We start from the raw sequence: 15,635 nt of genomic DNA, 5'->3' as shown, positions 1-15,635 counted from the left end.
GGCTGTGGGCCTGCTTTCTGCGGGGCCCTCTTTCCCCAGCCTGCTGATGCAAGCCAGTTTTACTCTGTGGCCAGAGAGACCATTGTGTCATGGCCCAGGAGAACCCACCCAACCTCCATGAGGTGGCAAACACTCAGAAACAGGCATTTCAGAGGCCCATTCTTGCCACGTTGTCAGATAAGTCCATGTGGGAAAAAGAGGCCACCTTTGGGAGGTAGGATTATGGATAAATGTTAGTATCTTCCTTTCACTCTTCTGCATTTTCCAGTTTTTCTATAACTTTTTTTTTTTTTTTATGGAGAAGAAACAAAAACTCCATTATGTGTCTCTAAGTCAAATAAACAGGCCCTCATTATACCAAAGCTGATGGAACTCTCATCCTTCTGGGTGTTTTGAGGCAGCCCTGTGTCCTCTGAGGAGCAGCAAGGAGCACGTTGCTCCTTTTGGGGTCTGGAATGAGGAAAGGTAGTGCCAGCTCTTCTGAGGCCTCCAGAAGGAGGTCAGTGCGTGTCCCAGCCCTAGCACACAGGCGTCTGGGAGGCATTCATGAACTGAGGCAAGGTGGGAAGCTAAAGGCAGTTCCCACATTCTGGAGCCTGGCAGTGCCGTGGTGGGAGGGGGCCTGTGAGCTCTGTGTCATGTGCAGTCTCGCTGAGCCCCCATTCTACCCCTACAATAGGAAATGTAACCTAAAATCCCAAGTCGTGTTCTGCAATCTAATGGGGCTGGGGTCACAGGTCAGGGGGTATGGGGAAGAGTTGTCAAGCCCCCAGGAAACGGTATTCAAGGTGTCTAGGGTAGCAGGGCCCTCATCTTAAACAATTTGACTTCGTGATGGGAACACCCCTTGCTCCCAGCTCCTCACCCACCCACCCACCCACGCCTGTCCTCCCCATGTGTAGCCTGCTGTGCTCCAGACCCAGCGCTGCTTAGCACAGCAGGTGTGACGCCACTGCTCTCCCCAACCAGGTGTTTGTTCAGATGTGCAGTTTAGGAGGCTGGTTTCCATGCCTTTATCCCTCGTGCAATTCTCTAAGGTGGATTTGAATTTTTACCTGTTTGACAAAAGCAGAAAGCAAAGCTCAGACTTCCCAGAAGTCATGCACATGACCAGCAGATGGCAGAGCGGCCGGTGTGGGCAGCCCCTCCCGAGGCCCCCGCCCTGCCCGGCAGGTGCCCCTGTGCCCTTCTCGCCGGCAGTTGCACAGAGAGGTGTACACGGAGATCAAGTCAGATACTTTTTCTTTTGAACTTAACTCAGTTTCTCAGGGTCTGAAGCTCTGAAGAAAACTCTCTGGGGCTTATGAGCCTTTATTCACTTTCTGTGGAAGTTCTTCAAACCCAACTTTTTCTTTTCTTCTTCTTTTTTTTAAAGAAGAACAAAAACATCCCCTAGGGAAGCGAGCCAAGTATCAGTGTGAGAAGCTGCTAGATGACACTCTTCCAGAAATCTCTTTTCAGCCACTTGAAAACATGGTGAGGCTGGGACTCCGGTCACTGCCCCCAGACGGCTGTGGTCAGACAGCCTGGGATTAAAAATCCCCTGCCGTTTTCTGCAGGCATTAGGTAGAGTCCTAATTGCTGTTTAAACCGTATCCTCCTTGGGCCAGCCTGTGTGCCTTGGGAAGGGCCTTGCCCAGAGGTCCTCCAGGAATTGTCGTTCTTTTAAAAATATTGTGATGTGGGTTTTTTTTAACTCCAGGTATAAAATTGGTTTTGTTGAAATTTGGAGGAAAAAACAAAACTTTAAAGAGGAAAACAGTTCTTCAATCTATAGGATATTTTAAATTCCATTAGATACCATTAAATATACCAGTCCCCAAGTTTGTAGCCGATTACGTTTTTCTCCAACTAAAGGAAAAGGACTGATTGAAAGGCCCTGAATTGGGTCGTTCTTGACATTATTTGTACTGAGCTCCATTGCCCTTAAAGCTGCGGATGTGACCGTTCATGGCATTTGGGGTCAAGTGCAGCTGCGCCTCCTTGGCCTGCTTCCTGTCAGGAGCGCTGACCAGCGCTTGGGCAAGGCCGGGCTCTGTGTCCTGAGCTGGGCCTGGAGTCCACTGTTTGTGCACTGCCCAGGGCCTGCCTCAGCTGTGGGCAGATGAGCAATGAGTGAGAGCAGGAGTCGCAGTTTGCCTCCAGGAGCATTTGGTAGATCTTCATTTCCTCCAGGGTCTCATAAAGCTCACTTCCCCCACAGGCTCAGGAGGAGCCTTCACAGCCACAGTCCAGGAACGAGCAGTTAGAGGCCAGCAGTGATGTTGGCCGGAGCTCCTCCCTAGAGAGCGTCTTGCGTCCCACCTCGGGGTGGGACCCTGAAGGGAGCCGGCTCCTCAGGTTGAGAGAGACAGAGATGCCCTGGACTTTGGGTCAGCAGGAATGGGGAGCTTGTCCTCAGCCTCTGAATCTTGGTCTGCAGAGGCTGATGACTGCTTGCGTGGTGCTGGGTTTCCAGGAGGGATGTGGGAGCCCTTTCCTGGGGCCCCAGGGTCTTCACCTTCTTAGAGCAGACCTGAGTTTGGGTCGGGTGACTGGGGACTGCAGGGCATGGAAGGCATGCCAAGATTGCGATCTGGCTTGGGCAGCCATGCTGGGTGCCTTGGTCTGCACTGTCTGGAGTCGCCCCTGTGCAGGCCTGGAGGCAGCAGCTATTCAGACTACATGTGTGTGTCTGAGGGAGGCATCCTCAGAACTGATCTGGACAATCTCTTAGGAAATGAGAGTTTTTGCCAATGGAGTTCTTCCCCAAGCCCTCAAGTCCATGCTGTTTCAGGTTCCATTGCCAGAGTCCCTGGGTTGACACCTGGGCCTCTCTCCCACCAGCTCAGCTTCCTGAATACTCGGGCCCGGATCCTGGTCCTGGGCTCTTAGGACCCAGCGGGGATAGGCTCTTAGGACCAGGGTCCAGGCCAGCTGGTCTGCCTGCTTCCAGCCGCATCCCCCTGGGCATCCTGAAATCTTTTTCTCAAATTCAAACGCTCCTTTCTAGGCATCGCTTGTTGCCTACAGAATAAAATCCAGATTCCCAGGGCCTATGAAGACTTGGACCTAGTCCAACCTCGGGTGCAAGTCTGACACGCTAGGGCCCAAAGCCCCTCACCGTGTCCTTACCCAGCTATGCTTGGCCCAAGACCTTAAAGCCTTTCTCGGCATTGCTGCCCCATTCGTTCTCCAGGTCCCCCTTGTGTCACTCTTCTGCCTTATGGCCCTGTGTCCTCTGCCTCTGTTGGCCACAGCCCAACCTATAACTTAACTTTCCAGGCCCAGCAATTTACGGACTGCTGGGTATGCAGGTGGTACATACTTTGTGTCTAGAGACCACCTGGCCCTGCCTGCCCTGATCAGGGCTGCTGGGCACCTGTAGCAGCCGCTGGAGCTGATCTGGAGCCTTTTGTGGGGCCCATCCCAGGGCCGAGGTGATAATCCCCTCCTATTAACCACCAGCTGTTGCCAGGGCTCAGGCGGCAGTTCCTGGAGTGGTTCTGATACCCTCCCCGTGGACTGAGAGAGCCAGCTGTGCACAGTGCAGGGGTGCTCCAGCAGCTGATGTGGGGGGCTGGCCGCTGAGTCTCATGAGGCCACTTAGGGCTGAGATCCTCCTCCTATGCCTGAGCCCTGGCCATGGGGGATCCTGGAAATTATACAGAGAGAAAAGCCTCATCCAAGGATGCCACAGTTGACAGTGAGAGAGAACACTAAGTGCCTCTTTGCCAGATGAGTTTAATTTTAGGTGCCTGAGCCTCCCAGCGTGGTCGCAGAAGGGAGAGTCATTTTGAAATTTGGGGTGTGAGGTGCGTTATCTGAGCTGCTGTGAGCTGCTTGAAGGCCGGCCATGCTGATTTATTTTGCTGTGCGTTACCCTGCGCCAGGCATGTTTCCAAGCACGTTGCAACTTACTCTTTCCAGCCATGCTGTGAGGGGAACAGTGATCATCCCTATTTTGTAGGCAAGGAAACAGAAGCAAAGGAAGGTTAAGCCACTTGTCCAAGGACACAGGTGGGAAGGAGCTGAGCTGGGATTCGACTCCAGGCCACCTGGTCCCAGAGGCCTTGCTCTGACCTTGGTGCCCCACTGCCCAAGGACAGAGGTGACCTGCAGACTGGACGTGGCCCACGGATGTGTTTGTTCATCTGTACAGTGGTTTCATTCATTTATTTGTTTTTTATTGAGTTAGCTGTCAGCAGTAAAGATGAGAAGATAGCACTTAAAAATCTCGTTTCCAGGCTCTTGGGCAGGCCTGTGGCTCTGAGGGTTCTGGCTCAGATTCCCCCATTGCAGCCATCACCTGGAGGTGAAGTGCCATGCCCAGGGCCACCCAGCTCAGGAGAGGCCACCCCCCTGAGCCCAGGCCTGTGTGGTTATTTGTCACAGTACCTGTCCCATTCCTGCAGGGCCTGGCCCCTGGGGTGTTGCTGTGTCCCCTGCCAGACAGAGGTCCGGATTATCCATCAAAGTGAGACACTGGCCTGCGTCTCTACTCTTGGGTCTCCTGCTCCCTGGTCACTCCCCAGGCCTCCTGGCCTGTCCCTTCCTGGTATTTCATACCCACCAAGATGGGCAAAGCGTTAGCCACAGGAGCAAGCCCTCAGGGAGCCGAACTTTTCCAGCATTCACTGCACCCTGGGCCTTTTGAAGTCTGTGATTTCACAGACTAGGTGTTGAGTCTGAGAGACTTAGTTTAGTGCGTTAAGATTTCACAATTCGGAAGATTACTGGTATCTTCAAGTATTTGCTGGAGCCCTAAGTGATGTGCTGGGCACGCCTTAGGCTCCCGTTAGTACGTTATTTAAATGCAACTCATCTGGAGGCCCAGAAATCCTGCCTCTGCTTCTGAGGGCTTTCCTTTTTTCTTTCAGTTGTGCTGCCCTTGATTTGGGGACAATTGAGACAGCACAGTTTTTACCTAAAAGATTTAATGAAAAATGATTTGTAAAGTTATAGCTCTCTAAAAACAGTATAAAAGGTAGTGTTTGTATGAGTGTGGCAAAGGCTGTGGAAGTTTCTGGGGGGCCATGAGAGGTGGCAGAGGAGAGCATTAACATTTTGCTGTACGCAGCTTTGCGTTTGTTTCACGTGTTGCAAGTTTTTATTTTTCTGTTAAAATATCTAATAGAATGGAATTATGTTAGAAAGTTTTAATAAAGATTTATGAGAATGCCGCTCCGAGAACACTCTTGGGAGCACTCTGTGGACTGAGCCTGCGGCGGGTGAGCATGTGGCCACGCTGCCCCTGTGCAGGAAGCGGCGTCCTAGAGCACGTGCCCTCCAGCTGCCTTATCCAGATGTTTCCCCACCCGGCAGTGCAGTAGGGGCCGTGGGGCCTGGAAGGGTGGTCTTTAAGGAGAGAGTTCAAGAGAGGCCAGAGCTCTTGGGTGACTCTGGAACCTCTGTAGGACCAGGGGCTGCCAGGAATTCAGCAGGGGGCACTTTGGGGTTCCCCGGTTCTGGAAAGGAATAGGCCAGCCAGTCCAGGAGAAACAGAATGTGAGCCACACACGTGTGAGCCATGGATGTGATGTAAATGTCCTCAGCCACATTTAAAAAGGCCAGCAAGAAACAAATGGACTGAATGTTAACGATACATTTTGTTTGACCCAGTTTATCCAAAATGTTATTTCAACATACAATCCATATATAAAATTATTACAGATACTTCACATTCTTTTTTTTTTCATACCAAATCTTCTAAATTCCACATGTACTTTCCACTCATAGCACATCTCGAGTCAGGCCAGCCATGTTGCAGGTGCCCAGTAGCCACACGTGGCTGGTGCCCAGCACATCGGACGGCGCCGGACACTTTTCTGAGTCAGAAGGGGGAAATGTCCTTGCAGCCAGCAGCTAGACGCCAGCTGAAGCAGCTGCCCTGCCCAGTCTGTAACTACAGAGGTGTCTTTGAAACAAGTGACCTCTGTCTCCTGGAAAGTGCTGGCAGTAGACACGCACCTGCAGGCTGAGGGGGAAGACAGGAAGGCTGGGAATCGAAATGTGAACTAACACGGGGGTTTCTCCCGAGAGCGAGCCATGCATGTTTTTATTTTCTTTTGGCTTTTGGGTTAGAATTTTCTCTTGTGTGTGCATTAAAATTACTTTATGTACATACACGTATTTCAGTAAAAAGAAGGTTGAAGGGGCATGCTTTTGCCAGGACCTGTTTTCGTGGCACCCATGACCTCTTAGGCCTTTGGTGTCAACATGGTTATTTTTAAACTCCCGAGCCTCACCAGGGTAAGAAGTTATAAAATAAAGGTGCTCATAGCAGCCAGCTCGCCCACATCCCACGTTCCCCTCATTAAGGTATCGTGCCAAATGCTTTGACTTGTAATGAAAATATTATGACTAGTAAGTGAAAATATTGTGACAAGCCAGAGAATTGAGGGTTGCTATGGAAACCAGCCCTCTCCTTTGTCCTCCCAAGGTGGGCTCAGCTGAGGGGCTGCCGTAGGCCGGTCCGCTCTCTGATTTGGCTCATTTTTAGTGCTGTCATTCAGCTGTGGAAGAGTCCAGGCACTCAGGCATGGCATCTTGGTTCACCCTTTCTTGCTTCCGAGGCTGCATTCAAGCCCCAGTGAGAACAAAACCGTGTGTGGGGGGAGGGGCGTGGGGGGTGTTGGCAGTTTTAGTTTTTCAGAAGTGATATTTGTTGGCAGATGACTCCCTGTCCTCCAGGCAGTCACTCATGGACTGGCGAGTGGACAGGCCCTTTCTATAAGAACCCAGCCAGCCTTCCCTCTCCCAAACCCTGTCACTGCCTGGGCTTCATCCAGGGAGCTAGAAATAGGGTTTGCACTGATGTGTGGAAGCAGCCTCTCCTTGCCTTCTGTGCTCCTCCTGTGGCTGCAGGAGCGTGGCTCTGGGTGTCTGTGTGTGGTGGATGGTAGATTCGCTGCCCAGTCAGGTCCCACAAGGCCACGGGGCTCAGTCACGGCCAGTGGGGAGAACCGTGGTGAGCCATGCAGGTTGAGAACAGGACCAGTGCATTTGCGAGAAAAAAAGGAAGGGAGAAAAGCCTATGGAAAAAGTACGCCTTGCTTAATTTTGTTGCAGGCCATCTTGATGGTAGAAAAAAAAAAAAGAGGAGCTCTACTTCCACCCCAGGCTGAGACTTCCTATGGGCGAGTTAGGACGGCACAGGGAACCATCTTTGAGTCAGTTTCTCGGTGTCCTGAAAGAGCAGGAGACACTGGAGCAGACTCGCCATGCTCAGCCTGCTGACCCCAAGCAGTCAGAGAGCTCTTCTTGGCTGTGACCGGAACCTTCTTGGTGTGATGGGCTTTGTGGCCACGTGTGTTGTGGCTTATGGGCCTAAGTCTCAGCTCTTTCCCTCTTGCTGCACAGGGCCCCCAGATGCCGACGGCCCTCTCTACCTCCCCTACAAGACACTGGTCTCCACGGTTGGGAGCATGGTGTTCAACGAGGGCGAGGCCCAGCGGCTCATCGAGATCCTGTCTGAGAAGGCTGGCATCATTCAGGACACCTGGCACAAGGTGGGCCCACCCTCCTGCTGGCCATGCTCAGAGGCCACTGCAGCTGGCTAGGGCGGTTTCGCCCTTCCCTCTGCCACAGAGAGGACATTCATAGGACAGCCTCCACTTCTCTTTCCTGGCAGAATTCTGCCACCCCGAGGGATCGCTCGCAGGTGCTTTGGCTTCTGTCAAGCCACCCATGGCCTGGCTCCTGAGATGGTTAGGGCTGGGGCAGGGCTCTGTATTGGCAGGGTATGGGATCTAGGGAGCTGGGGCCTAGCCAGTTTGTGGCCACAGCACAGGGTGCAGAAAGGAAGGTATAGGGACACAGTGTGGGGCCCTGTGAGGTTCCCCAGCCCAGAAGCGCCCCTGGTTTCCGTCGTGGTGCCAGGGGCAGGTTCAGAGGCTAAGAGTTCTGAGCTATCTCGTGCCTCTGGCCAAGAGCTGTGCCCAAGAAGTGCTGCGTGGCACATTCCTTCACTGGAGTCAGAGTTCAGGGTAACTGTGCTGGAGAATTTAGTGGTTAGAGATGCCCAGGTGTGCCCTGAGGCCAGTGGGGTCACTCCCTTCCTGGCCATACACATCCTGCACAGTCTCAGTGGCACCAAGAGCTTGTCAGTCGTCACTGGGGGCTCTACTGGGTATGAGTGGCCATAGGAGATTCAGATGACCAGGGAGAGGCCTGGCTCTGCTCAGGTCACTGTCCTCAGAGTACCCGGCCCCCATACTGCAGCCAGAGGCCTACGGGCTGCATGCCCCGCTTGGGTAGGCTCCAGGCCAGAAATGGTGGCCAGCTGCCCCTCAGAGGAGCTGGCAACACCACACTCCTAAATGCCACTCCAGGGATCCAAAGCCTTTGGCCTTGACAGTCCCAACACGCTGGGTCGGGGGTCCCGGCAGGCTGATGGCTGAGGCGGGGCCGCCTTTCCCCACAAGTATCTGGAGTCCCAGTGGAACCCTTGACTCGAAGCCCCTGCTCCACTTCATCAAGCCCTCAGACCTCTGCTCTTGTCCGGGGTCGGGGGATGAGCCAAGTCCCATTTGTCCCCTCTGTTAACGCATCTCTGGGTATTTCTAGGCCACTCAGAAGGGTGACCCTGTGGCGATTCTGAAACGCCAGCTGGAAGAGAAGGAGAAACTGCTGGCCACAGAACAGGAAGATGCGGCTGTCGCCAAGAGCAAACTGAGGGAGCTCAACAAGGTACAGCCTGAGTGGGCTCGGAGATGGTTTGTCCTCTCCCGTCCTCAGAGGACCCCCGCCCCATCCACGGTGGATCCCGGGCTCCGAGATGCTGGGGCCTGCCTGGAACGTAGCTGGCTGTCAGGCTGCTGAGTAGGGACTGCTGCTTATCTGCTGCCTAAAGAGCCAAGGGCCGGCAGCTCACCCTTGGCAGTGCTCGTGGCTCTACGGCGTGGTGGCTTCCTTCGTGGCTGTAAGAACGCAGGGAAGTGAAGCAAGGGCTTGGAAGTTAAGCAGCATCAGTTTGTGATGGGGATGGACCAGACCTGGCTTTCACTAGACAGGTCCTGCAGTCACAGGCCAGCTTTCTAGGGGCTGTGCCTGGAAAGGAGGGTGGCCACAATAGATTCAAGGTTGTTTTCTTGAGGATTATGCAAAACCTTGTGGGGAGGGGACTGGAGGGGCTGCTCTTCTCCCTTTTTCTGATGTCAGAGGAGGGATGTGCAGGGAAACCCTGGCTCCCCGTATCAGCGGATGGCGTGGCACGTAGCATTTGCACTCTGAACAGCAATCGGTGGTGGGCTGGTGCTGCCATAGGACGGGGCTGATGGCATGTTGAGATTGTGTTGGGATCCATGGCATAGGGGCTGTTCTTCCCACTGCAGAATTCACCGGGGTCTTTCCCCACCTCTCTGCTTCTGAGGGTGGGCCCTGGTGCCCCAGCCTTCCTGGAGGAAGGGCAGGGTGAGGGGCCCCCTGGCCCTCTGGGACTGGTCAGGCCCTGATGAAAGCCGTCTTTGCCCCATGCAGCACCGCAGGCTTGCTCTTGCCCTCTCCCTGCCTCCCTGCCTTCTCCATCCCGGGCAGCGGGCGCAGGGGGAGGGCCTGGATGGTGGACTGTCCAACGGTGTCTGGGCTACAGCCCTTCCTCCAGGTGCCTTTGTCTGCTCGAGCACAAAGAATTGGAAGTAAGGCAGCCTTACTTTTTGTCGCAAATTCAGGGTCACGGCTCTGAGCCAGATGGGAAGTTCACTGGGTGGGGGATGGGCAGGACCAGAAGACACACCTTAGATGGCTGCTCTTCGATGCTGCCCTCCACCCTGCTGGGGTGGTAGAATATCTCCCTGGCTGCATGCTCAGGGCAGCCTGTGGTCCTCATTCAGTACCCAGCCTCCTCAGAGACCACCGGCCTTGCCTCTTAGGTGAGGAGAAGGTTAACCGTGCGTGGCCTCCCTGCCACCCACACTCTGCTCCCTAAGCCTGAAGAGGTCCTATTGGGCTCCCAAATGCTGATCTGTGAGGACCCCCATCAAGCTCTGCCAGAGGCCCCTAATCTTCAGACCTAAGTCTGCCCCCCAAGCCCCAGCTCAGCCACTCACCCTGCCTCTGGCCTCACCTCTTCCCTTTCCCTACCTGTGCCCAGACATGCTGTGCCCTTTCGTGACTCCTCTGGGGCTCTCCTCTTGCTCTTCCCGTGGCCTCTAATGCCCTTCCGTGCTTGGATGTCTGGACATTGTCTTCTTACTCTGGAAGACTCAATTTGGTTTCCCTCCCTCAGGAGCCTTCTGGAGCTCCCATGTTCCTGTTCTGCACGGAGGTCATTGGTACAGTTAGGCATCACCTGGCTGCATCTGGCTCCTGTCAGACCTCAAGCCTGGCGGCGCAGACCTACTCTGGTGGTCTCGCCAGGCTCAGCCTAGCAGGCCGCCAGTGATTAAGTGGCCACCGAGAGGGCCAGGCCACCTTGCAGCTGAGGGGAAGCCTGGAAGCATTTCTGAGTATTTTACATTGTCTTCTTGTAAATAGTTAAATGTTTGTAGTCGATGCCTTTGGCCGTTTCTCTTCCCTGTGCTCGTGCTCTCTGTTGAGAGTCCTGAGCAGAGCCGATGTGTTTACCTTATTCTTTTTTTTTTTTTTTTTTGAGACTGGAGTTTCACTGTTGTTGCCCAGGCTGGAGTGCAATGGCACAATCTTGGCTCACTGCAACCTCCGCCTCCCGGGTTCAAGCGATTCTCCTATCTCAGTCTCCCAAGTAGCTGGAATTACAGGCAAGCGCCACCATACCCGGCTAATTTTGTATTTTTAGTAGAGACGGGGTTTCTCCATGTTGGTCGGGCTGGTCTCGAACTCCCGACCTCAGGTGATCCGCCCACCTCGGCCTCCCAAAGTGCTGGGATTGCAGCTGTGAGCCACCATCCCTGGCCTGTTTACCTCATTCTTACGGTAACACTGCAACTGCCCAGCACTGCTGAGGGAAATGTTACGAGACAGTTAATTCCAGAGAGTGTGGCAGTTCCTCTTACCTTAATCCCCCTCAGGAGCTGGGGAGATGGATGGAACCTATGTTTCTTGTTCTAGTCCCTTCGACATGTTTTCTTTGTCCTTGTAGAGAAGTTTTTATAGTTGAAAAGGATTTTCATTAATTCTGTTTCTTGGGGTCTGATGCTGAAGGCATGATCTGGACACACTGAGAAAGAAAATTTGGATCATCAGCTGTATCCAGGTCTCCCAAATGTGCGAAGTCCCAGCAGAGTTGGGTTCAAGGACCAGTCCACACACTGTCTGCAGGAGTTGATGGGCTCAGACGCCCTTGAGAACTCTGTCCTGGCTGTCTGAGAATCTCTTGGGGGTTTGAGGAGTCCAGGCAGAGCTCCAGTGATGTAACCAAGAAGGCACAACCTTCTGGAAAAACATTCCAGCTGTCATGTTCCTGGGCACCAGAACCTCTGTCCTGAAGCCATGCCTCGGACTGGCCCCGTCCTGGGCTTGGTCCCGTGTTCTGGCTTTAGGGCCCAGAAGGAGATGGGGCTGTGAAACAGAAGGAGCCCCAAGGCCCTCTGGGACCCTCAGAGGGTTTACCTGGGGGTGGGGTCACTGGAGGAGTTCCTGTTACCAGGCCTTCTTGGTGGAGGTTGCTTCCTTGCTTGGCTGGGAAAGCAGGTTGGAGGGCTCTCTACAGTCCTCGAAGCTTACACCATGAGGGGCCCCACTACTCCTAGGGAACAGCGCCTGGAAGAAGTAGGAACAGAGAGTCACTTCGGAGCCAATGCTAGTGATGGTGCCAAGCCTTGTCTTCTAGTGCGCCGGAACCCCCCACCACCATCAGGAATGCTTTTCAAGAAAATAAATCTGACTCTTGCAACTGAATTAAGAATTTGACAAGCAGAAGGAACCCTGGGACTCTGAGCTCTTTGAAGAAAAAGAAACCATAGAGAGCTAAACAGCTGCACTGAGGACAAGTGACTTTTCTCTGCTCTTTAAAAAGCCTAGAGGCAAAGGAGGGGGAAGATCCCATTGAATCCTGGCGGCCTTGGAATGCTGACCCCCAGGAGATAGGGGTCTGCAGACCCTGAGCGGGGTGGACCTTGGAACTGCACGAGGCCTGCCCAGGGCTGGGAAGGGTGTCTCCAGGTGGCAGAGGAGGGCTGAGGATGACCCAAGTGTGGCTTCCCAACCAGCCATCCATGTGGCTGTGGGAATGCCTGGTCTCCCTGAGCTTTGGTTTCTTCACAAGGCTGGACCATCTACTTGGAAGGGCCGTTGTGTGGGAAACTCAGCAAAGAGAGCGGCCTCCTCTCTGCTGGTGTTTGGAGGCTTCCAGCCATCCCTACCACACCTGTCTGCCAGCAGTGGGCTGGTGGGGCCACGTGTGTTAGAGGAGGAAGTGCGGAGGGGTCCTGGAATCACCGCTGAGCTGTCCTCCCTTTTCCCAGGGGCTTCCCAGCCCACACAGAAGGGCAGGCGTCCTCATTCCTCCCCTTTCTGGGAACCCCTTGGTCTTGTACAGTCCTAGGTTTGGGCCCCACCCCTGCCTCTTAGAGCTGCTCCCCAACCTTGGACAAGTGTGTCCTCTCCAAGGCTCTGTGACCTCAGCTTGGATGGGGATTGTAATCCTCGTCTTCCAGAGAAAATTAAATGGGACAGTGCTGGGGCGTAGTGTCAGCTCCTCCCACCCCCCACTTCTGTAGCTAATCAGTGAAGCAGACCTGCAGGCTCCTGTGGGCCTCTCACCCCGGGCAGAGCCAAAAAGATGATTGTCTTTGAAAAGTGAGGCCAAGGGTCCCAGGAGGTCCCAGAGAGTACCAGGAGCACGGAACAGCACCAGCACCCAGTGGCTCCTCCTCAGGGTTCTTTCCCATCTCAGGCAAGAGGGACACTCTGGCCTTTGGGACAGGCCTCCCTACAGTCCTGGTCTGGGGAGGGGACGGACTTCCCCACTCCTGGCCCACTGCCCATGGAGCAGCCTTGACGCTCGTGGGACGCTTGTGCCCTGGTTACCCAGGCCTGCTGTGTTTATGATATGTATTCACATCACATCAGTGCTGGTCTGTCCAGGCCTGCTAGACAGGGAACACCCCCACCCCAGGGGCTCATTATGTCAACCTTTCCTTGAGTTGTCACCGTGCCTCCCTATGGTTTCTGGTTGAGGCCATCCTTCTGGGATGACACAGACCATGGCCAGCCTTCCCATCCTGCTCTGTCCCTGCTGGAGACGCCGGACCCCCCAGACTCGGCATCCATGTTCACCTGTGGGTATCTGGCACTGATCGGAGCCGATGTCCCCCTGGGTGGAGGACAGAGCGACTGCCTGCAGAGACCCATGCCCTACCCCCAGCCACGGCGGAACTGGCAGCTGGCCCCACCCCCACCCTAGCCATCAGGGCTTGCCGCCTTTCAGTCCTGATGAAGGCACTTGAGTAGAAGTAGGTGTCCCAGGGGCCTGGATGTTGGTGACTGAGTCAAGCCGGGGTGTTGTCATCACAGCAGGGCCGAGCCAGTGCCCTGGAGAGCCAGGGACAGCACCGTGTGTCTCTGCTGTTCCTGCCGCATCTGCCACCTCCACTGTGGCCAAGGCCTGACATTGAGCCCACAACCGGCCAGGGCCAGCAGGGTTTCCAGGGATCCCTTGTTTGTCGTCGTTCCCACTGCAGCTGGCTTGAGTCTAGCTGAGAACCCGGCCAGCAGGAGGGGTCTGTGCTCTGCTCTCCAGCCTCCCAGCCCGGGTGATGCTCTTGCTCCCTTCTGATAGGCTCCTGCCCTGCAAGGCTTACCAGCCCCTCTCTCTGCTACTTTCCCCCCAGGAGATGGCAGCGGAAAAGGCCAAAGCAGCAGCCGGGGAGGCCAAAGTGAAAAAGCAGCTGGTGGCCCGGGAGCAGGAGATCACGGCTGTGCAGGCACGCATGCAGGCCAGCTACCGGGAGCACGTGAAGGAGGTGCAGCAGCTGCAGGGCAAGGTGGGTAGTGGCTGGCGGGGGCATGGGAAGGGACAGGACCCAGTCCCGGTCCAGGACGGAGGGAGCCAGAGAGGCCCAAAGGGCGAGGCATGATGAGGGGGTTGAGGATGCCCACAGGGGTCTGTAAGGTCTGGTCAGGTTTAGGAGTCCAGGGGCTGTTGCATTTGGCTGGACAGGGTCTGGCAGCCCAAGTGTGTGTATAATGTTAAAAGCCAGGGAGGTATGAAATACATTTTAAAGAAGACTTTTCAAAAGAGCCTAGTCTCAGATGGCCAGCCCTGTTTCCCTGCCTCCTGGGTGTCTGTGAAGTTCTCACCCTTCATGTGAACCTAGAGAAACGCAGGCTCTATCTTCTTTCCACGTGGTTGGGAGGATCCCATAATACCAAGGCCTGAAAATCACACAGCTCCAGCATGGGGCTCCAGGCCAGCACTGGGCGGCTGCCCAGACTGGCCCTGTAGTCAAAGTCTGAAGCCTGCACCCTGCTCATAGTGGGCTGCGACCTCCTCCCTGCTGCATGTCTCAGGACGTGCCGGAGGTCAGAGGGCAGGAATCGAGGCTTCCTCAGGGGGGTTAGAGGCGGTGGCCATGTGCTTTGTCTTAGAACAGTCAACCATGTGACCTTGGAGGCAGATGTTCATGGGGTGTGTCAGAGACCCTGGGCTGAGTGTTCAGCCTCGGGCAGGCCATGAGCAGTGAGGAGGGAGAGAGGTGTCGCTGGGTGTGGGAGTCATGCTTGGCCGCTTAAGCTTCACAATTTTCAGGCCTCTTGTTTTATGGGATCCTCTTAACTTCCACGTGGAAAAGGTGGAGGCTTTTGGGGGTTTTCTTTTGTGGGCTGTGTCTTCACTAACCACTGCTCAGAAGTCAGTTCTGTGTGTGAGGCCGAGCTGCCTCTGATGCCCTTGCCCGTGACTTTCCAGATCCGGACTCTTCAGGAGCAGCTGGAGAATGGCCCCAACACGCAGCTGGCCCGCCTGCAGCAGGAGAACTCCATCCTGCGGGATGCCTTGAACCAGGCCACGAGCCAGGTGGAGAGCAAGTAAGCTGAGCTTTCCTGCCTCAGCACCTCCCCAAGGGCTCTGGAGCGAGGAAGGCTTCATGAGGCTGTGGCCAGGGCAGCTGGCACAAGAGCCAGGCATGGGCCCTACATGTGTGCGGAGCCGTCCTTACCTTCCATCTCCCGTCTGGGTTCTGGGCCCCTGAGTCTTCTAACAGGTGGCCCAGCGTCCCTGTGGTGGCTGGTGGTGGGCCTTGACTGTGCCCTGGAGCACAGCCTCCTGCTCTGCAACACCCTTGCTTCAGATGCACTGGTACTAGAGAGGGTTTCCAGCACGCAGGCCCCACCTGCCTAGCGGGGTTCTCATCTCAGTGTTGTCTCTGAGTTGCTGAAGCGCTGCAGCCCACAGCAAGTGGGCCGGAGGGTGCACTTCCCCTCCGGAGTTAAGTACAGCCGCACTTCTGCTTCCCTGATTTAAGCATTACACCCTCAGCGGCGGCCCTCAAGAAACCCACTGCAGTGTCTTTAGTTGCACATTTCTTTGCTTTCTGTGGTCCGAAGTGTCCTGCAGGGACTTGGCAGAGCTCTGTGTTATCCCGAAAGCCTCTGCTCTCACCAAGGCAGGGGCTGACCACAGCAGAGCACGCTGGCACCCTCAGTCCTTGTCTGGGAGTTGGGTCAGGGGAAGTCCAGTGTGGGAGCCGGACAGGGAGGGGAGCCGGGCCAAGTGTCTGTTTTGACTATGGCTCCCT

General features: G+C 55.0%; 1 protein-coding gene across 12 annotated transcripts in view; it reads left to right on the top strand.

Moving 5' to 3' along the window:
- Window positions 1–15,635, top strand: part of RRBP1 (ribosome binding protein 1) — a 69,111-nt gene that overhangs the window by 32,281 nt on the left and 21,195 nt on the right. For all 12 annotated transcript variants that reach the window (XM_031004957.3, XM_055372906.2, XM_063702076.1 and 9 more), the window contains 4 exons: window positions 7,342–7,490; window positions 8,548–8,670; window positions 13,731–13,883; window positions 14,807–14,925. In XM_031004957.3, coding sequence (XP_030860817.3) covers window positions 7,342–7,490; window positions 8,548–8,670; window positions 13,731–13,883; window positions 14,807–14,925 — 544 coding nt within the window. The remainder of the gene's footprint in view (window positions 1–7,341; window positions 7,491–8,547; window positions 8,671–13,730; window positions 13,884–14,806; window positions 14,926–15,635) is intronic.

This window comes from Gorilla gorilla, chromosome 21 (assembly GCF_029281585.2).
Source record: "Gorilla gorilla gorilla isolate KB3781 chromosome 21, NHGRI_mGorGor1-v2.1_pri, whole genome shotgun sequence".
Classification (NCBI taxonomy): domain Eukaryota; kingdom Metazoa; phylum Chordata; class Mammalia; order Primates; family Hominidae; genus Gorilla; species Gorilla gorilla.
This window is presented reverse-complemented; position numbering and strand designations above follow the sequence as displayed.